This window comes from Verruconis gallopava, assembly GCF_000836295.1.
Source record: "Verruconis gallopava strain CBS 43764 unplaced genomic scaffold supercont1.50, whole genome shotgun sequence".
NCBI lineage: Eukaryota > Fungi > Ascomycota > Dothideomycetes > Venturiales > Sympoventuriaceae > Verruconis > Verruconis gallopava.
The window spans coordinates 1-26,774 of record NW_015622186.1 but is presented as its reverse complement, the minus strand read 5'-3'; the positions used below and the strand labels follow the sequence as shown (position 1 = coordinate 26,774).

At 52.4% G+C, this 26,774-nt stretch overlaps 6 protein-coding genes across 7 annotated transcripts; 3 read left to right on the top strand and 3 right to left on the bottom strand.

The window, feature by feature from the left end:
* Nucleotides 1-13: 13 nt before the first annotated feature.
* Nucleotides 14-7,167, top strand: PV09_08910 (uncharacterized protein). The gene is made up of 3 exons (XM_016362886.1): nt 14-548; nt 621-5,032; nt 5,093-7,167. The coding sequence occupies exons 1-3, from the start codon at nt 245-247 to the stop codon at nt 6,806-6,808; spliced, it is 6,432 nt and encodes a 2,143-aa protein (XP_016209235.1). The 5' UTR covers nt 14-244; the 3' UTR covers nt 6,809-7,167.
* A 52-nt stretch (nt 7,168-7,219) lies between these two features.
* On the bottom strand, nt 7,220-9,293 carry PV09_08909 (homoserine O-acetyltransferase). Its single transcript, XM_016362885.1, has 2 exons — nt 8,293-9,293; nt 7,220-8,235 (listed from the first exon to the last, which is right to left on the bottom strand). The coding sequence occupies exons 1-2, from the start codon at nt 9,221-9,223 to the stop codon at nt 7,493-7,495; spliced, it is 1,674 nt and encodes a 557-aa protein (XP_016209234.1). The 5' UTR covers nt 9,224-9,293; the 3' UTR covers nt 7,220-7,492.
* A 265-nt stretch (nt 9,294-9,558) lies between these two features.
* On the top strand, nt 9,559-10,840 carry PV09_08908. 2 transcript variants are annotated; one of them, XM_016362884.1, is made up of 2 exons: nt 9,559-9,620; nt 9,690-10,840. In XM_016362884.1, exon 2 carries the CDS (start codon nt 9,798-9,800, stop codon nt 10,248-10,250), a length of 453 nt encoding a protein of 150 aa, XP_016209233.1. In that variant the 5' UTR covers nt 9,559-9,620; nt 9,690-9,797; the 3' UTR covers nt 10,251-10,840. The 2 variants fall into 2 exon arrangements, with proteins under 2 accessions (XP_016209233.1, XP_016209232.1); XM_016362883.1 differs by having other exon boundaries at nt 9,559-10,318; nt 10,370-10,840.
* Nucleotides 10,286-11,529, bottom strand: PV09_08907 (uncharacterized protein). Its single transcript, XM_016362882.1, has 2 exons — nt 10,584-11,529; nt 10,286-10,528 (listed from the first exon to the last, which is right to left on the bottom strand). Exons 1-2 carry the CDS (start codon nt 11,476-11,478, stop codon nt 10,356-10,358), a joined length of 1,068 nt encoding a protein of 355 aa, XP_016209231.1. The 5' UTR covers nt 11,479-11,529; the 3' UTR covers nt 10,286-10,355.
* A 2,519-nt stretch (nt 11,530-14,048) lies between these two features.
* PV09_08906 (uncharacterized protein) lies at nt 14,049-19,331 on the bottom strand. Its single transcript, XM_016362881.1, has 2 exons — nt 14,709-19,331; nt 14,049-14,606 (listed from the first exon to the last, which is right to left on the bottom strand). Exons 1-2 carry the CDS (start codon nt 19,024-19,026, stop codon nt 14,458-14,460), a joined length of 4,467 nt encoding a protein of 1,488 aa, XP_016209230.1. The 5' UTR covers nt 19,027-19,331; the 3' UTR covers nt 14,049-14,457.
* Nucleotides 19,332-20,206: 875 nt separating this feature from the next.
* On the top strand, nt 20,207-22,955 carry PV09_08905 (uncharacterized protein). Its single transcript, XM_016362880.1, has 2 exons — nt 20,207-20,568; nt 20,637-22,955. Exons 1-2 carry the CDS (start codon nt 20,566-20,568, stop codon nt 22,731-22,733), a joined length of 2,100 nt encoding a protein of 699 aa, XP_016209229.1. The 5' UTR covers nt 20,207-20,565; the 3' UTR covers nt 22,734-22,955.
* Nucleotides 22,956-26,774: the final 3,819 nt, after the last annotated feature.

The window sequence follows — 26,774 nt, the reverse complement described above, 5'->3', positions numbered from 1 at the left end:
CTAACAACTACGCCGTACCACCACGCCAATACCCACTTGCGCAAATCTATTCCTCTTCTTTCCTTGACCATTATCGTTGTTGCCTCTCCCCCCCTCCTCCTCTTCATCGTCGTCGTGGGCCTCCTCCGTAGCGTGCTCTCCTTCGCGTCCTTCTCTGATCATGAAGTGTGAATGATCTAAGCACTGGCCGCCCAAATCACAACAAAGCACCGGAGGAGCGTGGAGACGTCGGCCATCAACCAGCATGGCGGCAGTGACGGTGGATACAGCCATAGACGTTGGCTACATAGCCCAATCGTACTCTGTTCCGGAGCCTACCATCGCTACTTTACTCGACGCACCGACTGTTGAGCACGTGAGGGAGCTGTTGGTGAAGATCGAAGAGAAGGCACGCGAGTACGAAGAAGCGCAGGCAGCGAAGTTGAGGACGGAAGTGGAGCTGGAGACAGCGGTGCGCACCGGCAATGCTCGCGCCAAGCAGCTCAAGGATGCAAACGAAAAGGCCCTAAAGGAGATCGAAGAGCTCAGAAGGAAGTTGGCTTCGGAAGGTATGTCAAGTCCATGCATTTACACTGTGACTACTACTTGTACTTGGTTTATCTAACAGGATGTCGTTGCAGAGACTGCGCGTGCACAGCTGGAGTCTGAATTGCAAAACCTCAAGTCTTCGTCCTCAACAACATCCTCTCAGGTCGAAGCTTTCCAGAGCCGCATAGCCTCCCTCGAGTCCGCGAACCGGGATGCGCTTGCACTGTTAGAATCGAAATCCACGGCATACGACAAGCTAGGCGAGGAACTTGCGGCGCAGCAACAGAAGATTGTCGCTTTGCGCCGCGAAGTGACCGAATTGGAAGCAAAAGTCCAATCCGCCGACAACGCGGCTCTCCAATTCAAGTTCCGCGAGCAGCGTCTCGAAGAGGAGGTCTCATTGCTCAAGAAGCGTGACGAATGGCACGAGGAGGAGCTGAAGCGCCGAACGAGCGAGCACACAAAGTATCGAAAGGAAAAGACGGCCCAGATTGCAGAACTACAGCGCAACATAGAAGATGTGACGCAATCAAACGAAACCCTGCGTTCGACCGAGACTCAACTGCGAAATAGACTGGATGAGGTAACTCGTAAATTGGAGGATGCATACGCCCAGATCCAGAGCAAAGATGAGGATGCTGTTCGTCGGGAGAACTCGTCGCGTGCAGAGAGAGATAATGCACTTAGACTCGCCGAACTGCAGAAGAAGAGCGCAGAGACGGCAAGGGCGCGACAGCAGGAGCTAGAGCAAGCGATAGACCAACTCAAAGAGGATGCTGCAATGGAAATCGGTAATCTGCAGGCCGACGTGAATGCCGAACGCAAGGACAAGGAGGCCGCCGAACGTCGTGTCGAAGAGTTGGAGCATCGAATCGACCAGTTACAGACCGAACTCGCCACCTTCCAGGAGCAGGCTCCGACAACCCCACGGCGTGGTCTGAACGGCGTCGGCGTGCACGGCACGCCAGCACGCCCTTCATCGCCCTTCACTCCGGGAGCATCTCGCCTCAAGGCCGGCATGACAATGACACAGATGGTGAGCGAGTACTCTAAGCTTAAAGCTGAGCTAGAGCATGAGCGTCGTACAGCAAATGAGCTCCGTGCCACTCTCGACGGCATGATTACTGACCTTGAGAACAAGCAGCCGGAAATGGACGAGCTGCAGATGGATCGTGACAGGCTTCAGGCAGAGCTCGAGTCTGTAAGCGCGCTTCTCGAGCAGTCACATCAAGAACGAGACGAGGCTCGAAAGGCAGCGAGAGTAAGCCAGAGCGCTGCACAGGGATTGGAGAAGCACAACAAACTCCTCCAACAGCAAGTACGGGATCTTAGCTTCCAGATCAGACTTCTTCTGGTCGAGATTCAAGCCAGGGAGCACAATCTGGAAAGCCTCAGTCCCGAGTTACAGGCTCAGTACGAAGCGCTTGCTCGTGGAGAAATGGATGAGTCTGAGCTTGAGGGACAATCACCAAATTGGCGTTTCATCTCACAGCGACTGGTTGGTTACCGGACGGTCGAGGAGCTACAGAAACTCAATGCGGAACAACTGTACATGCTGCGCCAACTCGGCGAGGAACAAGACGGCGAGGAGGCTCAACAACGCAAGGCTCAGATCGAGAAGGACCAGAAGGAGCTTGAAGAGCTGCGTCTCAAAATAACGGAGTACAAGGATGCTATACAATCGCTGACAACTCGTTCGGAGAGCTATATTCGTGAGCGTGACATGTTCAGACGCATGCTTGCTCATCGTGGCCAACTTCCTCAAGGCGCTGACGCAAGTGCAGTATTCGGGCAGTCTCTTGACGGCAGTTTTATGGGCCCAGCAACACCGTCAAGGGCACAGAGCACCGAGCCATCAGCCGACGCCAAAGCGTTGGCTGATCATATCAAATTGCTTAAGGAGCTGCAACAGCATTTTGACGCATATCGCGAGGAGGCAGCTACGGATCAAGCCGCTCTCAAGCGTCAAAATGACAGCTTATCACGCGAGAAATCCGAGCTCCAGGGCGAAAACGCACGTCTGATATCGCGCGAAGCTGTCGCCCAGGAGCGTTACAATCTTCTGCAATCAAACTTCAGCATGCTGAAGACTGAGAATGCAGAATTACAAAAACGCTTGCAGACCCTCTCTGAGAATGCAGCCAAGCAAGATCTTCGCACTCAGCAAGTCGCAGAGGAGCTGATCGAAGCGAAGAGCCTGGCCGAGAGCATGCGCAACGAAACAGCTAACTTGAAAGCTGAGAAAGAACTCTGGCGTAACATCGAGGCTCGACTCACGGATGAGGCAGTGCAATTGCGCGAGGAGAGGAGTAGATTAAACAAGATGGTAGGGGATCTGCAGTCGCTTCAGAATGAACGTGAACTCGCAGAGTCTGAAACAAGGAGACGACTTACGTCCCGGGTAGAGGCTCTGGAGTCGGAGCTTGCCTCTTCAAAGCGTAAGCTTGACGAAGAAATCGAGCAAGCTAAGAAGGCAGCTCTTAGAAGGGAGTACGAGGCGGAGCAAAACAGACAGCGCATTGAAGATCTTCTTAAGAGCTCAGCAAATTACAAGGAAGAGTTGGTAGCTGTAAAGACCGTACGAGATCAATTGCAAGCGCGTGTTGAGGAGCTCAAGATTGAACTCCGGAACGCCGAAGAGAAGACCATTGCATTGCAGCCGAGATTGACCTCTAGACCTGCACCTGGCCTGCAGCAGCAGACTGACGAGAACGCGTTGACAAGGGAGCAGGAGCTTGGTTTGGAGGTTGCAGACCTGAAACGAGATCTCGAGCTGAAAGAGGCAGAACTGCAAGGAGTCAAGGAGGAAATTGAGCAATACAAGTCAATTGCTCAGTCTGCCGAGGAGGAGCTGCAAGCCATGAATGAAACGAGCGACCAGTTCCGAGCTGAAACAGACGCAGCCATTGCGGAGAAAGAGGCAAGAATTGCGGATCTGGAGAAGCGTGTCGAAGAAATCTCCACGGAACTCGCAAGCACAAACAGCGAGCTCTCGGAGCTACGAAGCAAGCAGGACGAAGCGACGAGCAAGTTCAACGACCAGAAGAGCATCTACGAGTCTGAACTCGCACGTTTGAGAGATGAGTCAGACCGTCTAGCGGAAACTGCACGTCTCCATCAGGAAGACCTCAAAGCTCAAGCCGAAATCGCACAGCAGGCACAGCAAAACTATGAGGATGAATTAGTCAAGCATGCCGAGGCGGCCAGTAGTCTACAGAAGCTCCGTGCAGAATACAACACACTCAAAACAGAGGTTGCCGGATACAAGGCCGAGGCTGAAGCTGCCAAGTTGAGTCTAAGCCAGAGCGAAGAGAGTTGGGCGGAGACCAGAAGCAGATTTGAAGCGGAGATTACGGAGATGAAGAACTCCAGGGAGGAGCTGAAGAATCAAAACCGAAGATTGCATGCTCAACTCGAGGACCTGAGCAACCAAATTAACAAACTCAAACAGAGTCGTGCTGCCGCTGCTACTGCAACTTCTGGAGATGGTGATGACGCATCAGGAACTCCAGACGCGACTAGCAACAATCTTCAAGAGATCATTCGATATCTGCGCCAGGAGAAGGAAATCGTGGATATGCAATATGAATTACAAATCCAAGAATCCAAGCGGTTGCAACAGCAACTCACGCATGCTCAGACGCAGCTTGATGATGTACGTGAGAAGCTGGAGCAAGAACGCCGTAGCAATGCAGCGGCAACCGAGCACGCAACATCTCACTCAAAGCTTATGCAAACCATCAACGAACTCAACCTATTCCGCGAGAGCAACTCAAGCTTGAGGAATGAAGCGCGATCTGCGCAGGAGCAGCTAGCAAAGAAGATCAAGGAGGTTGAAGATCTTGTTTCGCAGCTGGAACCTCTCCGAGCGAAAAACAGAGAGGCAGAATATGAGCTCGAAGCTAAGCAGGGCGAAATCAAATTGCTCCAGGAAGACCGCGATAGATGGCAAAAGCGCACTCAAGACATTATGCAAAAGTATGATCGCGTCGATCCAGCTGAACTTCAGGAGCTTCGCGATCAGATAAATAAACTGACAGAAGAGCGCGACGCTGCAATTGAAGCCAAGGCACCACTCCAGGAACAGATCGATGCATTCAACGCGAAGCTTGAAGAACAAGAGAAGAAATTTGGCGAGCGCATCGAGAAATTCAAAGAACAGGCCAAGACCAGAGACGCCCAGCGAAGGGAGACAATCACTCAAAAACAGAACCAGATCGACGCTGCAAACACAGAACTGAATAGTCTCAAGGAAGAGCTTGAGGCTACGAAGAAGGCGAGGGATGAGGCGTTGTCTAGACTTGCCAGTGAGGAGGGACAGGTTATAGAGAAAGCTGCTAGTCCTGTGGCGGAAGCTGAGATGACGGGTGGAGAGCGAGCAGAAATAGAAGCGAGACTCAAAGCTGCAGAAGAAAAGGCCAGCTCTGAAGCAGCTAGAGCAGCGGCTTTGGAGCAGCAAGTTGAGGAGTTGAAGGCGCAGATTGAGACGCTCAAGGCACAAATAGTAAGTTCTTCACGTTTTGACAGCCTTTAACGTATAGATAAATGCTAAACGGGATGACAGGCTGAACTAGAGCAGAATCTCGCGGACGCAAACGCGAAGATTGCAGAGGGAGCGCAGAGCACCACACAATCCATCGAGGATAGTTCTTCGTCTGAGGAGCTTCAGCGCCTAAAAGCTGATCTCCTTGCCGCTCAGGAAGAAGTTGAGCGTCTTAAGACAAACCCCGCAAACACTGCATCGGGCTTGCAGATCGATCCTATGTCACAAGAGCAAATTGAAGCAGCCATTGAGGAGAAGAAGAAGGAGCTCGAGATACAACTAGAAAAGGCCAAGAAGGAGGAAGAGCTTTATGCCAAACGCACGCTACACATGAAAAACTCATTCAACACAAAAATGCGTGAAGCTAGAGAAAAATTCGAGGCGGACATGGCAGCTTTGAAGACTGAACACCAACAAGAGCTTCTGAGAGTCAAGGCTGAGCCAAACAGCACCACTGATGCTCCATCCACGACCACGGAGAGTGAAGCGCAGACGGCGACAAATGGGACTGTTGCTGCTGCTGAGACCAAGCCGGCAGGATGGCAACCTTCAGAAGAGGAAGTTCGCGAACTTGTACGCACAAGCCCACTTGTCAAAGGCGTCATCAAAAGCAATATCGACAAGGTGGTTCACGTCAAGCTCGAAGAAGCGAAGAAAGCAGCTGAAGCAGAGAAAGAAAAGGCTATCACGGCCGCTAAAGAAATGGCCGAGAAGCGCAGCATGGTCAAGTTGAACATGGCGAATAACAAGGCAAACATGCTATCGGCTCAAATCGATGTCGTAAGGACAGCTGCAACTGAGACGCCTCAACGGCCAGTTGGAGAGGTGTGGGAAATCGCTAAGAACACCAAACCAGGCGGAACAGTAGCACCAAAGCGGCAGAGCATTGTACCTAGTGGTCCTTCGCCTGCTCCCCAGCAGCAAAATGATGTTCAACAAGCTGGTTCCGCCCCAGCGGCTACTCCAGCGGCTACTCCAGCGGCTACACCAGCTGCTGCATCTGTTCCTGCCTCGGCCCCTACGCCGGCTCCTGCAACGGCTCCTGCAACGGCTCCTGCAACGGCTCCTGCAACGGCTCCTGCAACGGCTCCTGCTCCGGCTCAACAACTAAATGTTCCTACGCTAGGTGGCTTTGGCGCGCCTTCTTCACTTCCGCAAGCAGTGCGTCGTCCCTCACAAAGTACCATCCCCTTCGGTGCACCGAGCTCATTGCCGGCTCCGCCGGTTCCAAATCCTTTCGCCGCAGCCGGAACGACACCCGCGTCTGCTCCTGCTGTTCAGCCACAGACAAAAACAGCTGGTGCAGGACGAGGACAGAATTCTGGCACAGGTCCCGCAGCTCTCAAGGCGGTCGTTCAGAGCAATGCCAACGCTGCTCCTGCAGCTGCTTCTGGTATTCCTCGCCCAGGCAGTGCCATGGGGGGCCCAACGCCAGCGGCACAGGCTCAAACCGGTCGTGGAAGAGGCGGCTCACAGCTACCCCGCGGTGGTTCGATGCGTGGAGCGCCTGCAAACAGAGGAGCTCCTGCTCAGCGCGGTGGTCGCGGCGGTCAGCAGGCCTCTGGCCTCCCAACGGCGGCAGCAGCAGCTGCTGCTGCCGGCCGCGGAACTGGCAATTCTAGTCCAAGGGGTGGACGTGGAGGTATGAATCCAAATGCGGCAGGTTTCGTGCCTGGTGCCAAGAGGCCAAACGATGGAACTGGTGGTAATGAGGAAAAGAGGGTTAAGGAGGCATAAACCGGATACCCGCAAAGATTCTTTGCGTATGATGCTTTCCATATGTCGAAATTAAGAATTTTCTTTACGTCTTCTCTCTCTCACACACACACATTGTCCAAAAATAAGAGAAACTAGCAGAAAAGAAAGGGGTTTTCTTCAGAGAGGGAATATCAGCGGGAATCACCCTCCATTTGGGTTTTGCTGTATCATAAACACAGTCTTCTCTTAGTCCTGTTGACTGCATACGGCGGCGTTTCGTACAGGAATCCATTTGGATCTTTGCTCATCGTCTTCTTGATATTACCTAGCATTCTCAAGGTCCATTCTCGTCGCTAATGTAGCCTTAACTTTCTTGGTCAAACAACGCTTTGGCAATGGAATGTAAAGTGCTGAATGGCAAGCTTCCAGCCAGAATGGTACCAGTTTGGATATGAATGAACATGATAGTTTTGTCTCTTGTAGTAAGACTCCAAGAACATGAAAGGGCGGCCTTTCAGTGTCCATGGACGTAAGAAATGGATTACTTGGACACCAATTAATAGATTTCTAGGCCGTGATATATAGGCTGCATGTGCCATTTGTCGTTACAAAAAAGGTATCCATGCGTACATGTATATTTTCCACAGACCCAACGCCACCAAATATGCGTCGCTAATAATCAATACAAAGTTATTCAAAGTCTGGCGCTGATAAAAACCGGCTTTAGCCTAAGAACTGCTTTACGGCACCGCCAACTCCCTCCACATCAAGCAAAAAAGTGTCGTGGCCGAATAGGCTTCTTTCCTCGCCCAATTCAACGTGTGTGACCATCGTATTTCCAGTCTTTCTCAGAGTCTCCGCGATTTCTCGTTGTTGCCAAGCCGGGAACAAAATATCGCTTGCTACGCCTAGAACAAGAGTAGGTGTGTTCGCCATTGGTTTCATGCCCGCTACTAGATCCGCAGGCGGGTCATGTGGAGATGTCTGGGCAGCTGGATCAGCCGCTGGCGACGTCATATCCGGTGTTTCTGGCCCGTCTCGCTCTTCGTAAGGTTTCTCAGGTAGAGTGAGCGAGCAGGACAATGAATCCTCGCTGGTGTACCTCACTCCTCCATAATCGTTCAGCTTATAAGCATTGCTCGCCCGAAGCTTCGATATCTTGTTCCGATGCTCCGCACCCAAGTCGAACATGTCCATCGCCTTACTCACATAGAGCAGCGAATTTGGATCATATTCGAGACACCACTTCTCACCGGCATGATCCAAGTACGTTTCAATCAGGAAATCCGGGCATAATGCTGGAGGCTTAGAGGGATCTGCCCGACGACGACCAAAGCGAGCTTCCCATTCGGGACCAGAGCGGTACGTTACAGTGGCGATTTCACGGGCAAGCTTCATCCCTCCGTGTGGAGGAATGCCAGTGTCATAGTAGAAGCCTCGGCGCCAATTCGGATCCATCATCAGAACTGAGGTGCTGTTAGTCACACACCTGACAGGAAAAAGAAAGATTGGGACTTGCTAACCTTGTCGTTGAGTATGCCGCATGGCAATGCTGTATGGATGGCTCCTCGCACAGCCAGATATCGACACCACTCTGCCTACCCTCTCTGGGAAAAGGTTGCCAGCAGCTAAAGATTGCATGCCGCCCATGCTGGCGCCCACACTGGCATACAGCTTCTCAATGCCTAGAGCATCGACTAGTCTGAACTGCGCTCTCACCATGTCCTCCATGGTCAAAATGGGAAATCTTGTCGCATATCTTCTACCATCGGCTGGATCGATCGAGCTTGGTCCCGTAGAGCCAAAACATCCACCTATGACGTTCGTACAGATGACGAAGTACTTGTCTGTATCAAGTGACTTTCCAGGTCCTATGAACTTCTCCCACCAGCCCGGCTTTGGATTGTCCGGTGTGCTGTGAGCATGGCTTGAAGCCGAAAGACCCGTGTGTAGAAGAATAGCATTGGACTTGTCTGCATTGAGAGAGCCCCAAGTTTCGAAGGCGATGTCGAATTCTGGGAGCACTCCTCCCCAGTCAGTGAGGAATGGAGCGTTGGAATGGAAAACTTGATGTCGGCCGGTTGTGTACGATGGTTCCGGGCCGCTCTCCTGGGACCGTCGATTCTGCAGGTTCAACGACCGCGATTCCACTGCATCAAGACATGGAAATGAGAGTGCCGGATTGGATGAGTCCGGAACTGGGTGTGGCTGCTGAACCGCTGCAGCCGTAGCCTGAGCCTTCTTAACCGTTTGCTGATGCAGGCTCCGAGAAGATGCCCTCGTAGTCTTCCATCTCTGCTGCTGTGTTGTTGGTGTTGGTGTTGATGTCTGCAGTGCTTTGAGCGAATGATGTAGGTGATTGGGTGCGACGCGAGCGGGCGAAGATCGGACTTGAGATTCCCAGATGTGGGCAGGCGAGCCGAGACCGCGTGCGAGGCTGCGTGTGGTCTGCATATCTACAACTATCTCGTCGTACGGTCAAGACATTGAGATATATGAAGTCAGACTGGGGCAGAGGGGTTAATATGGAGATTTCAGCTTAGAAATGGCCGAGTTACGCCAAATATTCCTCCTCCTGGGGACTAGACTGTTTGCAGCATTCCAGCGAGAATTGCGTGATTGACGCCTGAGGCTTCAAGGCTCTGAACCTCCACCAATCACGTTTCTCCAGTCCAACGCCTTGGCACTGTCGGCAGACTTGACGTACCATCTTCCCAGTCACGTGACTCACGAGTTCCCCACGACAGCAAAAGTACCCCATCGATCAAATCGAATCATCACGAAGTCGACGCTTGAGTGATGCCCAGATTGACGGCATTGCTGCAAGAACATCAACTGCGGCGAATCAAATGTATGCAGCTCGCGAAAAAAAAAACTCGTAGGCAGCAACGACCTAATGTTTAGCACGACCCACCTGCAGAGGTGTTTGTCACCGTGAGACCGTGTATAAATGCGAGCTCGGCGAGGACAGGCACGAATGCCATGAATACGGTCGATTCGAATTCACGATCTGAGTTCTCCTTCTGCAATGGAACCAAAAACCCCCAAGGAACTGCCCGCAGGCTACTCGTTCATTGCTGCCCCACCGCCTTTGGACGATTATCTAACGCTCAGAGAGGTTACGGGACTGACTCCCAAAACTGCATTGCAAGGATCCAAGGCTCTGGCAGGATCGTGGTACGCTTGCCACGTCGTCCATAACTCTGATGCCGGAAGTCAAGTCGTGGGCATGGGCCGCGTCATCGGCGACGGCGGCTGGTATTTTCACATTGCAGACATGGCCGTTCATCCGGAGCATCAGAAAAGAGGGCTGGGCGACTTCATATTGGGGAAGCTGATCGAGAAAGTGGAACATGATGCGCCGGACAGACCGTACATCAACCTCGTGGCGGATCCACCAGGTATCAAGCTCTACAGCAGGCATGGATTTGTGGAGACGTCGACTGTGGGGAGAAAGGGTGTGGGCATGCAACGGTACTGAGGTCAACTGCTGGAGCGCTATTTGAGCCCTTGAGATGGATCTGTTGGTATTGTTGTTGGTGTACGAGTGTATATATATAACTGGCCTGGTCTCGAGCGAAACTTCTCACACTTTGATAGTAATCTTACCCACAACTTTGCCGCTGCGCAAGGCACTCAACGCCTCACGAGCTTGAGACCAGCCAAATCTTTCTCCGATGTAGGGAACGATCTTGTACTTTTCGGCTAGAGCAACCGTCTCCTTGTACATCTCACTGCTGGCTACGAGCAAACCGCGCACTGCGTCTTGTCAGAATCATCTTGCATGACGTACGATGTTGGAAAAGAAACACACCAATCTTCGCCCCCAGTATCAGCGGAAATACGACATCGTAAGTCTTGCTCTCGGTCAAAAACCCCAGAATCACAACCGTCCCGCCCTGTCTTACGGCGCGCAGGCTTTGCTCGATCGTCCCCGCACCGGCAACGTCGACGACGAGATCTACGCCACGACCGTGCGTGAGTTTAAGAACCTCATCTGCCCATTCAGGATGCGTCTGGTAATTGATCAGGTCGCTTGCCCCCAATCCCTTCAGCAGCTTTAACTTTTCCTCCGAGCTGCTCGTCGCAATCACCCTTGCGCCGGCCGCCGCAGCGAGCTGCACGGCAGCGCAGCTCACTCCCCCGCTTCCCTGCGTCAGCACCGTCTTGCCGCTGAGGTCGAAGCCCGGCGAAGAGACCCCAGAATGAAAAAGAGCATTCACAGCCGTAGCGCCGGCACCGGCCAACGCAGCGGCTTCCTCCCAGTCAAGATGCTTTGGCTTCTTCACCAGCAAGGCGTCGTCGATCAATCTGTACTGTTGCAGCAGGCCCTGCGTGCTTCCTCCTCCCAAAGTGACAAAGTCAAACGCGCTCACGTCGCCGTCGACCCATGAGTTCTGCAACACGAAGAGAACCTCGTCTCCAGGCGACCACTTGCTCTCTTCCCCAACCGCTTCGACAGACCCGGCGCCGTCTGAGCAGGGAGAGAGGCCAGGAACGGTGGGAACGGGATATTTGGGAGAAAATGCTGTGGTGAGGAGATCTCGGTAGTTGAGGGAGGCAGCGTGAATGCGAACGAGGGCCTGGCGTGGGCCTGGGATCGGCTTTGGAATCGTGTGGATCTGCAGGTTTTGGAGGACCTCTGGCGACTTCTCGTCAGTTGTCGCGGCAACGGGGTGAATTTGCCAGGCCTGGTATGTAGGCGTCATTTCGTGCAAATTGGCCTTCCTAAAGTCCGTAGATTCTGTTGATATCTGCGCTGTCTACGTTCCATATTTACAGACATTCGCTGTCCTTATATACGACCATCACATTCTAGGCAATTTCCCCTCTGCGCTTTCATCACTGGCTCCAGCTTCAAAGAAAAACCGACGGTGGAAGCTTTTCCCCGACGCTCTTTTTGTCAAGGCCGCACGGCTCGAGTCTTTTCAGCGGATGCTTACATATCAAGTCCGCACCGTGGTTCCGATTCGTCCGCCGACTCAGTCCGACACAGTCACGTGTGCAACTTACATCTCACATGCAGTTACCCGTCACGGCAATAAAGTTGCCAAATTTTCAATTGAAGTATCTGGATCCAAAGAGTCCCAAAAAAGGATGATGTGCAGCGAGGCTGTTTGATTGGCCGTTAATGCCTAGTCAACATATTACGGCTATGCCCTCGGCCGGGTAACCTCGTGATAGCTCCGTGGCGAAGGGCCCACCTCATGACTGGATTTTCCAAAAAAAAAAAAAAAAAATAAAAATAAAAAAAATAAAAAAATAAAAAAAATAAAAAAAATAAAAAAAATTGAATGATTCACTTTAAGCTAAGAAGAGTCCATAGTTGCGTCCTCCAGAATAGCAGTGAAGGATTTAAACTGCCGCTTTACATGTGTACTACTTGATTGCGAATCTGTTCCGCGCGCGCCCAGCTGGAACCTGTCGTACGGAAGAACCAGCCGTCAGCCGAAGCAGAATTGACATGTACGGATCACATAATCTCCTGTCACACTTCATAAGTAATCATTTTTTTTCCCTTTTCTTCCAGAATTCCAAAGACCATGGTGTTGAGGGAGCAAAAGAGACGACAGAAGGCGGGCTTGACGAGCGAACGGCTCCAAACAGGAAATGCTGCCAGATTGTAAACGGATTGGATAATCCCGCCTTGCTCGTCGGTCACTTCAAGGCTGGGGCACTCTTCCATCACGTGGGCTTATGACGGTAGGAAAAATGAAAAAAAAAAGAAACTTTGAAGCCTTTGAACAGGTGTGATCAGATCGGACCTGATCGTCCACAGCACGAACTGAGTCTGCAGCACTGGAAACGCATCGCTTTTGTACACGTTGATTCTTGTCATTTAGAGAATAGGTCCGATCATTCTACTTGGACGATTCTGCACGACGAGTTGTACACGCTCAACAATGAACCACGCGATAAAGACCTGCCGTACCGATTCGCTCGTGAAATGCCAGGGACTCACAAATCCATATGCTCGACACGTCGATACGGCTAATCGTGCACCACAACTTCCATCCGTCACAAACTCAGCTGGCCCCGCGAAAAACCACGTCGGCGCGACAAGAAACGTGTGCATGCTTCGGCTGTGCAAAAAACAAACGCCCTCACGTCAGGCCGATGGTAACGTCGCCTTGTACGCGAGCGGTCAGGTGGACGTCGATCTCAAAGTCCAGTTCGATGTGGATCTTCAAGCTGCTGTCTTTGGTTTTTGGGGCTCGCCTTTCCCGTTCCACGTCACCGCCCGTTCTTCATCGCTTGGCGGATCCGATCCGATGTCAGGTCCGTAAGCTGCTTGTCGCTCACGACGGCCGTTTGCTTGAGCTGCCGACACCAGCCCAAGGGTAGTCTGCGCGGGGTCTTGGAGAGAAGTTGTCTGAGCGCGTAAAGTGTTCTGTTCCAAAGACGGAAACGATGGACGATGCTTAGACCGCACCCACACAGAAAATTTCAACTTTGAAACGTCGCGAAGCAAGTTTCTCTTCTTCGGATTGCGCAGAAAGGACTGCTTGTCTGCAAAGTTTTCCATGCGGGAGAATATTCGTTCGAACCCTTGCCATTCAAGGCCTGTACGGTCGTGATCACTTTACCACATTGCTTGCTCAATGCAAGGACGTGTAATGTAGATTGATTCGATGATCCCATTGAGATCTTTTCTTTTCGGCTCTCCACACTGCCTTTACATGAACGACGACACTGCGGCCCGGATTCATTGAAGACATGACCTAGGCCAGTGGTGGTTTTGGAGATTTCAAAGTCATCGAGCGATGCTTTGGCTGGCCAGCTGCAAGCAATGAATGTGGATCGTCGACTGAAACAATATAAGATCCAAGTGTCACGCTCCATTTTTTTTTTCGATGCATATGCCGCGTTCCAGCTGGTACGTCTAAACAAACTTGACTAGAGGCAGGTTTGTACAGTGACAAGCAGATCTCGAGTAAGGGCTGCAGGGTCAACGTTCTGCAGAAGCAAAGCAAGGGATCCTCAAGATGGTCAAGCAAACAGCTCTTCGCCTGCATTGGGCCAGTAAGAAATGGCTTCTGGCGCAGATCGTCGAAGATCCATAAAGGTGGCGCCGCTGAGAGCCGCTTTAGCAATCCTCTTTTAAGACGACAGTAAAGGTCCTTACATGCTCGGGTCACGCTATGGTGAGACATGTGTTTCCAAGAAGAGTGAGCAGCGTTTCTAAACTTCCGACGAGGCCCAAAAAAAAATAGAGAATAGGTTGCCTACTCAGCCGGCGAGACAGTGAACAAGAGGAAAAAGTGATCCAGGAAAAGCATGTACGGGAGGATGAAGAGACATTAGTTTTCTAACATTGACAAACAAACAAAAGTCTGGCAGTTTTGGCACACCAAAAAAGGAGAGACTCCAACCGCACTTTCTCGCAATCGCCAGACAAATTGAGCCCTTTTAGTGTTTCGATGTTCATTATCATAAAGTTTTCGTCAAGGCATCTCTGAATCTTCTCCACCAGCCTAGGTCCAATTACAATCCAGCAATCTGCAAATTTGATCTCAATGAATGAATGAACGTTGTTACAAAGGAAAATAAAGTAGACACGTCTCGAGTGCCCAACGGCTATGCCTCTGCCCCCTGCCATGGTACTGTTCCTGGTTCAGGGCAGAGTCCAAAAGAGTGGTCGTTCTGAAGTGTTGATCAATCGACGGGGTGAAAAGACTTTGTAAGAACTACGCATTCTTGCCGATAGCGGTACGGTTCGGCGTGGCAGTAGCCGAGCTATTGGCATGACTATGGCTATGAGTATGCAAATGACCCCTTGTAGAGAACGTCCGACTATGCCTTGACGTTCTCGAGAGGGTGGCGACATCGTGCTGGCCTGTAATCAAATGATTTAGTTCTTCTGACGCATCATATCATTAATCGTGGGATGGAGATGGCCAAACCGCCGAGTTCAAAGTATCACAGATGGAAGACTCACCATCGCAACACGCCCTCACATTCTCCAACCGGTCTGCTTCGCGTTCCTGCTGCTCGATCAGCCGCCTCAAGTCCTCGGCGCTGTCGTTTGGATTGTGCTCCTCGAGGTGCTCCGTCGCCATAGATGATCTGCTGTGTCTCGAAGCGATAGATCCCGCGATAGCGCTTAGTCTGTTGGATAGTGAAGCCCTATTTTGGCTATGCGAGCGCATACCTTGAGCGGACGAGGAACGCAATGTGGCATGCTGTTGACGTTGTGGGCTTGCCGTGCGCGTCGTCGTCGCGCGGCTCATATACGACGAGACGCTCGCTCTCGACCGACCTGTTGCGCGCGAAGTGCTACGCGGTCCGCCGAGGGCAGGGTTAAACTCGGCAGCATCCTCGCTCGCTGCCATGCTCTCTGCGTCGCGCTCCGCGCCTGTCTTAAGTAGTAGGTAGGTCAGCGCATTGCTCCAGGTCTCGTGTCTCTGACTTGTCGTTGCGGTGAGTTTGATCGTGCGTCCTGGTGTAGTAACCACAAGACTCTTCCTGTGCAAGCCGGGAGGAAGTGGGTTATCATCTGTTACGATGCGGACAGCCTCGATCTGCACGCTCTTGGCCTTGACCTGCTCCTTGCCTGCCTCTGCAGGGTTCTTCTCGCTCCAGTAAAGCGTACGTGTATACGGGTGGACCCAGAAGAAGCGCCTGTGACGAGTTGAGCTCATCTCACTGGAGCCTGCCTTGCGCGTGTACTTGTACATGTACTCCCCAATCATCGTCTGTGTGATGGCTTGGATCATGCGCGGATCATTGACATTGCCGTCGTTGTACACGCTCTCGAAGGGGCCTCCAGAGGTAATGTTAAACCTATGATCGAGTTCTGACGCAAAGGACGATACGGACGATCTCCTCGTGGTCGTAGGGGAAGCGACTTGGACCTTGCTCGCCGTGCTCGGTCGGCCGGTGTTGCTGGCGCCGGTGACTCGTGCAGGGCTCTGAGCGACGGCAACATGTGGGTTCATCCGTGGCGTTTGCGGCCTCGACGTCTGATTGATCTGCTGGCTCTGCCTGTACGCGGACGCCGGCATCGTCGGCGGGGGCATCGAACCAAACGCAGGTGTGGGGACCGTGGAGGATGCTGAGGAAGACGGCTTGGGAGGAGCAGCAGCCGCAGCGGCAGCAATGGCCTGTTTCGCTTCCGTAGGCAGCGGCGGCGCTGGGGATCGCTCCCTACTGCGCATGCTGCCCGCACTACCGGGACGGCGAAGGGGAGCTCGTTCCTGGGACGTAACTTGTTCTCTGGAGCGCCGGGGGCTGGAGGTCCCAAACGACCCTTTGCTAGGCGAGACAACTGGCTTGACAACGGAAGAGGCGGTCTCAGCCGGGCCGGTGGATCGCAACAGCCTCTCCAGATCTTCGGCGGACAGCGCTGTCTGCGTGGCCTCGTTCGATGTCTGGATAACGAGTGGTTTGAGCATCGACTTCCCATCCCTGATCGCTTTGCGTTCCGGCGACGGAGGAGCGTTGCCTTCGATTTGGCGAAGCGGAAGACGGTCCGTCGATGTGCCAACCACGTTGGAAGACGAGTGCTTGTCTGGGGCTCGAGGCGGCTGACTGGTCTCGTCTTCAGCAATCGTGGTTGCGTCTTGACCCTTCTTGCGACCGAGCAAGCCGCCGAGGAAGCCAACCCCGGTTCCCACAGCCGCTGTTTCGGCGACTTTAGTGGCTGTTGATGGCCGAGACGCCTCAGTCTCAACCGGCGCGGTATCCTCGTGGATGGTTGAGGAGAAGGAAAGCACAGGACGTGGAGCCTCCACGAGTTTTGTAGGGGGTGGCTCGATCGGCGATGTCTGATGAGAGAGAACAGAAGAATATCCCAACGAAGGAGGTGCAGTCTCTGGTGGCTCGACGGGATCGGTGTGTTGTGATATCACCGCCGACGGCGCGAGCTTTGGACCGGGAGCGCGCTCGACATCCCTCGGCTTGGACTCCTGCAACATGGATGTCGACGCCGAATGCGCGGGAGGCGCCGGGAAGTCAGCCAACACCGGTGTGGCGGGATCGGTACCTCTCGACATGGGACCCGACGCTGCGAGAAGCTGCGACGGAGCCGAAGGCTGCACTTCTACGGCCGTAGTAGGCTCCCACGGCTCCGTCATGACGCCAATATCCGCCATGACCGGTTTCGGATTCTCCTCTGTCGAGACCGTCGATTCGCGAAGTCTACTCGGTGCTGGACTCCGCTTGAGGACTTCCGGTGACGCCAAAGGCGATAGCATCTTGGAGCTCGTTGGGGTGCCATCCTCCGTCTCCTGATCGCTCAGATTGCCCAGTTCGGCGAACAAGCTTTGTCCCTGGGCGATTGGTGTGCTGTTGTTGCTTGACACCGTGGCCGGCGAATCCTCAAAGCTGCGAGACGTAGCGCCATCGCGAGCGGAGAGTCTGCGCGCACCGCCTCTGTTAACGCGAAGCTTGAATTTAGAATTCTGGGATTGGACAGGAGTCTTGAGCTCGGAGTCATCATCTTCGAGCTCGTCCGCAGACGTGGACGCCGTGCTCTGGAAAGACATGCGGTGGACGTGGTTCGGTCTCTTGCCGGCGCGTGCACCACGCGCGGCTCCGGACTCGGTCTCCGTGAGGTCGCTATCGCCATCAAGAGTCTCTGCGCCAGTCTGGAAGGCGTCACTCTCTGTGCCTGTTGCGTCGCGCTCATTCGCCGTCTCAAAGGCATCCGAGTTCTCTGTTGCCGTTGCATACGCATCCGTTGAGCTCGAGATGACGGACATGCGATTTCCCGCACCAGTTTGCGATGGCACAGCACGAGACTTGCTCGGTGTGTCCACAGGGTCGTGATCTTCCCAGTCTCCATCCTCGTCGAGCATGATCTCCTCCTTGCTTCCTCTGGCCTCACCCAGCCGGTCGGGCCGTGAGGGTTTCTTGAACAACTCGCCCTCTTTGTTGGACCTTCGCTTCTTGCCACTGTCCACGCCGGCGGCACTGCCGGTCCGACGCGCTTCGAGATCGTCTCTGGCATCCTGCAGCAGACGCCTGTACTCCATCTTCTCCGTCTTCTCCCGATGCAACTGATTCTTCAGGTTCTGGATCGTGCGGTAAGCGTGGTTCAACGCGCTCTTGGTCGTCTCCTCGTGCAGAGCACCATGTCGGGGTGTTGCTTTGCTCGGGGAGCCAGGGGGAGAGTCGTCGGGCGTCTCGACGTCGGACGGGATCGCCTCGCCGCTCAGCGCGCTTTCGGCAGACACTTGGCGCGATTGCTCGCCCATGCGGTACGCGAACGCCTGAGCCAGCTCCCTGTTTTGTGAGGTGAGCTCTTCGACTTTCTTGTGCAGACCGGTGATCTGAGTTTCGTCCTGCGTTGCATTCTTCTTGAGAGCGATAAGCTCGGCCTCGTGTTGCCTGCGCGCAGCAGCGTGATCGTCGGCGAGCTTAGCGTGCGCCTGCTTCAGGTCTTCCAAGTCACGCTCCAGTGCGGCTTTTGCGGCCGAAGTCGTGTTGAGGCTCTGCGTCAAGCGCTGCTCCCGCACGGTGGCCTCCTTGTGGGTGGCGGAGAGCTCGTGCAGCTGCGTTTCAAGCGCCCAGGTCTCGTCCTTGTAGCGCTGCTCGCTCTCGTCCAGCGCCTTCACCCTCTGTCGAGTGACTTCTAGCTCGGCCTCGAGATGGGTCTTCTCCAGCATGACCTCCTTGAGCAAGGCGTCCTTCTCGGCGAGCGATGCCTGCAGCATGCGCACCTGCTCCAGCAGCTCGGCACTGATGTCTGTTGCGAGCTGCAAGTCGTTGACTCTGCTCGGCTGCTGGTTGCGTTGCTTGCGGGAGGGCGCGTGCGCCTTGGACGGGCTTGGATGCGCGACGCCGCCAAACTCGGTGACTTCGCGCTCGGGGGGGGCCTCGCCGCCGCTGGGCACCCTGTTTTTGCCGACGAAGATGCGGGCGGTCTCGCGATTGACGTCGTTGAACTCCTTCTCGAGGTCCAGCAGCCTGGCCTTGAGGGCGGGACTGACCTCGTCATCCTGGGGCTGGCTCTCGACCTCCCTCAGCTTGTCGACCAGCTCCTTTCGCTGGGCCACGAGCACCTGGCCGACGCGCGAAGCCTCCTGCAGCCGCCTTTCGGTCTCGGCAAGATGGGCTTCGAGGGCGCGTTTGGCCTGCGCGGGCGACCCCGTTGCAAACAGCGAGAAGGCGCCACTGTCGAAGCCGCCGTAGCGGAAGCGCGGGACGTCGTGTGCCATTGACGGCGTTGCGGGCTGCACGAAGGGATCGGGGTCAGACGAGGAAAGGTCGGTCGCTACAGGCATGGCGCCTGGCGGAGGATTCGCGGTTGACATGTAGAGCTGGCTGGCTGCTGGACGAGGGCGCGCGTGCGAGGCAGCGACAAAATAACAACAACAAAATGGGGGCGCATGAAACGACGCGCTCGGGCCGTGCGCCGGGGGGAGGGCGGAACGTGTACTTCTCGCTGGAGAGAGGTTTGGGCCCGCAGCGGGAGCGGGCTGGGGCAGGCCGGGAATCACGACGACGTCGGCGGTCGGGATTGGCGATGGAAGAGAACGGAGGCGAGGGCAGAGGCGGCCGTGGCGGTGGAGATCGTCGTCGAGGTCGCCGTGGTGGACGTGGTCGCGGCAACGGCAGCAGCAGCCGCAGAAGCAGCAGCAAGCACGGGCGACGCGTCTGCCGGCCGGCCTCGTCAACGGGCGGAGACGGAAGGGAAACAAAGAGACACAGAGCACGGCGAGAGCCGAGCGATGGCGTCGTGCTGCTTGCACGATCCGAGCTTCGGGCGGCGATGCCTGCTACTGTTGCTGTTGTTGTTCTTGCTGTTGGCGTGCGTCGCCGCCGCCCGACGGGACCGCCTGGCCGGCGTCTCTCGTCAACGCCAGCCGTGATCTCACGCAGTGCTGGCGCGCAATAAAAGGCCCCCATCAAGCGTCATCGTCGCCAGGTTGCTGCCGCAACACGCACAGGCTTGAGTCACCCCGTCCGAGGCGTTGCCCGCCAAAACCCCCCGATCCTGCGTCGCCGTGCTTGTCTCTGTGCGGTATGACGTGTTTTGTCGCCAGCGTTCGGCCGTCTTGTGCGTTCTTGTTGTCCTTTCTAGTCTCCACCCCTGGTGGCGGGCCCGTGTTGGCGACGAGGCCGACGGCGGCGGCGGCGGCAGCGGCAGCGGCGGCGGCGGTGTCCGCCCCGCGGCCTCGTCTCCTCTCTCCCTCGCCAGCAGTCCCCTCGGACGTCTGCACTCGGCTCCTTCGCTCGTTCACTGCGCCACGTACTGCTGCACCCCGTACCTGTCGAGCATGCTCCGCTCTGCATGCAGCTGCCCGCCGATCCGACCTTGCGATTGGCCTGCTCGTCTCCGCTTGGCCCGCTCCCTTCGGCTGCGGCGTTGTCGCACCCGCGAATCAGCAATCCGCCCCCCAGCGCTCCAGCAGTAGTGACCCGTTTCTTTCACGCTTGTCGCTCGCCAAAACGGCCTTTTGGCTTCTTCCTCGCGCACGGCCTCCTCGTCCTCGTTGCATAGGGCTGCCGAGCACACTTGCCCACCTCGCCCGGTCCCCCGTCATCTTCCGTCCTCGCCCTCGTCGTCGGCTGCTTTCCGGCCTGCTATCTTCGCCGCTGTCATCCTTCCCCTTCACCTCACTTCGCCGCCGTGTTCGAGCTGCGATGAGGTCTCGCTTCGGGATCTCTGTTCGTCCAACAGGCACGTGTCTCACTCCCGAACCACCGCTCCTGCATATCCAGCACGAGCCTGGCGGGCGGACGTGCTCGTCTTGCCTACCGCGGTCGTCTTCTCTCCCTCACTGAGCTTGTTGTTTATTCCTTTGGGATCATGGTTGTCGGCATAGCAGCGTTTTTGGGTCCGTGAAGCAATGGTACGTGACGAACATCCATCTTCTGGCACGTACTCAAGCTCTAACCGCCTGCCCCGTCTCCATTTCAGTCGCTCCAACTTCTTTCGCTCGCTGCCTCTCTCTTGGGTCTCTACTCCACTCGTTCCTGTGCCCAGTACCCTCCCCCGCTCAACTACACAGACGTGCTCCATTCGCCCCACAACTCGAACATCACCGTATCCTACAAATCCCCCGCCGTGGGAACATGCTCCACCATCTTCTCGACCCAACGCCAGTTCACCGGCTACATCAGCCTCCCCCCCGGCACGCTCTCGCCGGCCGTTCAGCAGAACTACACAATCAACACCTTCTTCTGGTTTGTCGAAGCCCGTCAGAAACCAGAGTCCTCTCCCTTGACCGTGTGGATGAATGGCGGTCCGGGCAGCAGCAGTTTGATCGGCTTCTTTACCGAGAACGGGCCGTGTGAGGTCGTCCAGACCGAGGACGGTAGCTACGGCACCCAGACGAGGCTGTGGGGCTGGGATCGCAGCTCCAACGTGCTGTACATCGATCAGCCTGTACAGGTGGGACTCTCCTACGACACAGCAACAAACGGCTCGCTGGATCTGATGCAGGGCAAGATCACAATCCCGCCGGCACGGAATGAAGGCATTGGCCCTGCCTATACCTACCTTAATGGCACCTTTTCGAGCCAGAAGGCATACGCTACGGCCAACACATCCCAGATTGCCGCCCGAGCCGTCTGGCACTTTCTGCAGACCTTTCTCAATGCGTTCCCCGAATACAACCCGGGCGTGCTGCCCAACAACGACACCACGAACCCCACCGGCGTGAACCTTTTCACAGAGAGCTACGGCGGAGAGTACGGCCCGGTCTTCGCTGACTTCTTCGAGTCGCAAAATGACCTCTTGCGCGTCGGCCAGCTGCCGGCCCAGTCCACGCTGGAGATCAAGCTCACTTCAGTAGGTATCCTCAACGGCCTTGTCGACTTCAAAGTCCAAGTGCCTTTCTTCCCTACATTTGCAAACAACAACACCTACGGCATCCAGGCCATCGATTCTGCCACTGCAAAGAACGCGTTGGCGTCCATGAATGCTCCGGACGGCTGTTTGGACCAATTGGATGAGTGTCGGAATTTGCAAGACACTCAAGACTATGCTAGCACAGGTGCTGTGCCGCTGGTCAACGACAAGTGCTCACGCGCGTATCAGACGTGCGCACAGTATCAGGACCTGATTTCGGGGTCCGGGCGCAGCGTGTACGACATTCGTCAGAAAGATCCCACTCCGGTGCCCTCGTTCGCGTTTCAGGAGTATCTCAACACACGCCAAGTCCAGCAAGCCATCGGCACCCCCATCAACTACACAGACGTGAACCCCGTCCAGTCGGCCTTCTTAGCCACCGGCGATCCTTTACGTGGCACTCAATTGCCCGCTCTGGGTCGGCTCCTCGCGCGAGGTGTCCGCATAGCTCTGATCTACGGTGATTCGGACTTTATTTGCAACTGGTACGGCGGGGAGGCCATATCCTTGAGTCTGGCTACCCTGCTTCCATCGTACTCGATTCCCTTTCCAAACGCGGGTTACGCCTCCATCGTTGTGAACAGCACCTACGTCGGCGGAGCAGTCCGACAGTACGGTAACCTGTCCTTTTCCCGCGTCTACGACGCCGGACACCTTGTTCCCGCCTATCAGCCTGAAACGGCGTTCACGATCTTCACTCGGGTCATACAGGGCACGGCGATATCCACGGGTGAGCTCATCGACTTGTCGAGCTACGCCACGACCGGCCCTTCATCCAGTACAAAAACCAACAAGGCGGGTGCCTCCCACGATCCAGTGTGTTGGATACGTTCCATCTCGGATACCTGCAGCGCCGACCAGCGCACACAGATTCTTGCAGGAAACGGCGTCGTCATAGACGGTGTATGGTATGCGAACGCAAATGACTACAACCCACCGGCAAGTAGTGTCGCTGCGGGGATTCCAGGGAAACCGGCTCCTAACGTGACCACAACAAGCGGGAGCCCGGCCTCGAGTCTGCCTCCCGTGACGGGCGTGTACACGGCCACGGGGACCCCGTCGCCATCTTCTGCGGCTGCTGCTTTGAAACCCAGTAGAGGCCATGAATCGGTGGCCGTCATCTCCTTGCTGCTCGCGGCATGTTACATTTATATGTGTACATAAATGGTGCGCACGAGGGCGAGGACAAAGATGAGAAAAAAAAAAAGCGAAAATCAAAAGTCAAAACCGCCCTCACATTTCCGGGCGACGCGAATATATCAGCATACGGCGATCTATGTAGGTTGCTACGAGTTTACGATCAGAGTCATGACGTGGATTCCGGACCTCTGTCATAATGAATGTCAAGTCTGTGGTAAATACACAGAATCTGTTGCTCTTTCGCCATCTCCCGCTGAGTTTTCTTAATCACTTCCGCTTCTTCCACCACATCTCCAATTGCTGCGTTCATATCGAAAAGGTTCTGTTGTTGGATAAGCGGCGATCTATCGCTACACGTGCTGCAAACTGCCCGTCCTTTTCGTCGTTACAAACTTCGTTCAAGTTTTGCTTTTTACATCGTGATGATGACCCTCGTCTTCATGGTAAATCTGTAACATCGGTCTAAATCCGTGACATATTGCATCCATCGCATTAGTGCGCGCACACCCGCTTGTGCTAACGCTGCAGATGACCAAGTTGTCGACGTTCAACATCGTTAGTTCAGTCGCGAGAGTCGTGCCGGAGAAAGCTGACGGATTTCTTTTCAACACCACGACATCTGCTGCCCCCGGCTAGAGAGACCAGGCATGAGCGAGTCCAGACCTCTGGTGTCGCCATCCTGCCAAGCATATATCATCTTCGCTTTTTTTGGCCTTAACTTCGGCGTCTAGCCTGTCTGTGTGATTGTAGCGCCCCTGTGGCCAGACTCCGGGAACGCTGCCGGACCTGTCTGCGCTAACGAGCCTTCACACCGCATTCAGGCTGCTCGCTTTTGCAGGATTGTGCGAGACTATGAGGGCCGATCTGTTCAGCCAGTACTCCGCATGTACGTCTTGTCACGAGCAGCGCTGGATGCGAGCCCCAACCTGGCTTTTGCCCGAATCCGGCGCTTTGGAAGTCCCAGATACTGCAAGTGCTTTCTAATGTGTAATCGTTTCCAACTTTCTCGGGTAAGAAAATTGGAGGTGCTCCCAGGGCATCGAAGCCACCTCGTCTTCGTCGGCTTACAGGATGGGAGGAGAGGCAGATGCGGCATGTCATAGCCTTCAAACCGGCAAACAATTGGCACCGTGTCTATCGACATATGCGTCCGATGACGAGCGCCCAATCCGTTATCGAGTATTTTGACCCCATGGCGTTGCATCAACTCTGGCAAGGAGGTTTTCGATGTTGTTTGAAGTACGCTTTCTGTGATAAAAGTCCTGTCGGATATCCATTAATGGTGTCACCCAGTGACAAAGCCTTGTGGCGATGGCCATACGGGACGCCATCATTCACAACCAAACCAACATATTGCTCACGAAAGGGCTCATTGTCGTGTTTACTGCTCTGGCTTCGCCACTGCTGATCACGTATGTCGATCTGGACGTCGTCGGGGTAATCTTGCTCGCAATCGAAGAAGGTCTAACGAGCTCTTGCACGATTTTTTCAGCGCAGGTACCGCTTTGTTCATCGCAAATTCTGCACTCCAGATCCTCTACGGCCGCTTCTCCGTCTTTTATGGCTGCAGAGTCATCTTGCCCAGCTGGCTCTTCCTCTTTTGGCACTTGCAGATCTTCTTTGCAGATTGACTTCCACAAGCCCGCAGTTGTATGCATTCCGCGGCATTGCGGGCTTGGCAGGTGAGGCATTATAGCTCTATAAATGATAATCATTTTCGACGTAACGATTTGATAGGAACCTTTTCCTAATCTGACAAGACTTTGCTAATGTAAGCCACTTCGGAAGGGATGAGCTTCCTAGAGCAATAGAGGAAGGGACTTTAGTAGTATATAGGAAGAAGGTAAATATACTATAGGAATCTTTATAACTTAAGATAAATAAACTTTAATAGATAGGAATAGATTTAAAAATTAATAAACTAGATATAGGGTCTAGACCCCAAATATGCAATAACCCCATATATGCAACACTAAACTGTTAAGCTATGCTTAACGTGATTCACAAGCTAGTGCGACACCCTACAGATATATTATATATCCTTATACTTATTAATGTTTTTCATAACAATATAACCCTCATACAATATAGAAAAAGAGGGTTATATTTCTTTAGCTCTTTAGGTATTTTTATAAGGTTAATTTTAAAGTTCACAAGCTGCAGCATATATATGTGATATTCCTAAAGATACCTTAATTTAATAATATTATAGTATACTACCTTAATATAATTTATATCATATAATTTAGAAACTAATTTTTATTAAGGAAGAGGTCCTTCTTTAATATATCCTTAATCTTAATAACTAAGGATTTCCTCTAAGAATAGCTATTATATAAGAAATCGTGAATATCCTTCTCGCAAACCACAACGTGTCACCCCTAAAAACAGTTAGTAAGAATTAGGTTACTAACTTTATTAATTAATATAAATTACTTTATATAATATATAATTAAAAGTATAATTACTGGCGCGTATAATATAAAGATCTAGTTCTTATCTAAGGCTGGTTCAGCTTTATATAAAACTGTTAGGAATATCTTCCTGTTACGAGGTAACACGTGAATTGTCATGTGAGTGCAGTTCTGATTATTTTGATCATTTTCTGGAAAATAATCAAAATAAGTGTATTAGCTAATGGTTAATAGCTAGGGTATCACTAATTAGTAGAAGTAATTATTCTGCTTATTCTAGGTAAAATAAATAGAATAAGTAAGGTAATAAGGATACTAAAAATAAGGTCTATATAAATATCTTATCTCTATTAGTATTACACTTCTTTATAATTTAACTATCTAGTTTATCTAGTAATTAGTTTAAATATATTCTTATACTCTTAAAGCTTATACTATTCAAAATTATAAATATAATTATCTTATTATATTCCTTCTATAATAAATTCTAGTTATACCTTATTCCTTTACTCTAGAAAGCTAAATACTTCTAAAATAGCTTATATTAGTAAAGCTAGTTAATATTAGGAAAGTATTTCTAATAAAAGTTAAATTACTAAGTTATTAGATAGGGTAAAGAATAATATCTTATATTTACTATTTTTAAGAGAAGTAATAGAAGTGTTACAAAGTAATACGTGAGTTGTCACATGAGTGATTATTTTGATTATTTTTGGGAAAATGATCAAAATGAGCGTATCAGCCAATGGTTGACAACTAGGGAGGTGCTGATTGGTCAGAGTGATTATTCTGATTATTTTATTAAGAATAATTAGAATAAGTAAGGCAACAAGGATAATAGGAGAAGAGTCTATATAAATATCTTGTCTCTACTAGTATTGTGCTTCTTTGTGATTTAACTATCTAGTTTACTTAGTAGTTAGTTTAAATATTTTCTTATACTCTTAAAACTTATACTATTCTAAGTTATAAATATAACTATCTTATTATATTCCTTCCATAATAAGCTCTAGTTATACCTTATTCCTTTACTTTAGGAAGCTAAACCCTTCCGAAGTGGCTTATATTAGTAAAGCTAATTAATATTAGGAAAGTATTTCTAATAAAAGTTAAATTACTGAATTATTAAATAGGGTAAGGAATAATATCTTATATCTACTATTTCTAAGAGAAGTAGTGGAAGTCAATAACAGTCTGGTCTATTAAAGAAGAAGGTTAAGGTTACTTTAAGTACTAGTACTGCTAGATTATTAGTATATAGAATAGTAGTATTACTACCTTTATTATTACTAAGAGATCCGGAAATCCTACCAGACGTTTAATTATCTGATAATTCTGATTCATCTGATTTAAATTCTGATTCTAGAAGCGAAAATCTATTTAACAATAATATAGTTTAACCAAAAGTTAATCTACCTAAACTGTCATGGGGTCACCCCTATGACACGTGATTGGCACCTGTTAGGAATACTTTCCTGATACCGACTAGCTTCACTAATGTAAGCCACTTCGGAAGGGTTTAGCTTCCTAGAGCAGAGGAACAATGTATAACAAGAGCTTATTGTGGAAGGAATACAATAAGATAGTTATGTTTATGACTTAGAATAGTCTGAGCTTCAAGAGTATGAGAATGTATTCAAACTAACTACTA

Coding starts and splice junctions, on each gene's coding strand:
- PV09_08910 (XM_016362886.1), top strand. CDS start 245: ATGGCGGCAGTGACGGTGGATACAGCCATAGACGTTGGCTACATAGCC. Junction 549..620: donor AAGGAAGTTGGCTTCGGAAG/GTATGTCAAGTC, acceptor ATGTCGTTGCAG/AGACTGCGCGTGCACAGCTG. Junction 5,033..5,092: donor AGACGCTCAAGGCACAAATA/GTAAGTTCTTCA, acceptor ACGGGATGACAG/GCTGAACTAGAGCAGAATCT.
- PV09_08909 (XM_016362885.1), bottom strand. CDS start 9,223: ATGCAGACCACACGCAGCCTCGCACGCGGTCTCGGCTCGCCTGCCCAC. Junction 8,236..8,292: donor GCGGCATACTCAACGACAAG/GTTAGCAAGTCC, acceptor ACAGCACCTCAG/TTCTGATGATGGATCCGAAT.
- PV09_08908 (XM_016362884.1), top strand. CDS start 9,798: ATGGAACCAAAAACCCCCAAGGAACTGCCCGCAGGCTACTCGTTCATT.
- PV09_08907 (XM_016362882.1), bottom strand. CDS start 11,478: ATGACGCCTACATACCAGGCCTGGCAAATTCACCCCGTTGCCGCGACA. Junction 10,529..10,583: donor GATACTGGGGGCGAAGATTG/GTGTGTTTCTTT, acceptor GACAAGACGCAG/TGCGCGGTTTGCTCGTAGCC.
- PV09_08906 (XM_016362881.1), bottom strand. CDS start 19,026: ATGTCAACCGCGAATCCTCCGCCAGGCGCCATGCCTGTAGCGACCGAC. Junction 14,607..14,708: donor TGTGAGGGCGTGTTGCGATG/GTGAGTCTTCCA, acceptor ATTTGATTACAG/GCCAGCACGATGTCGCCACC.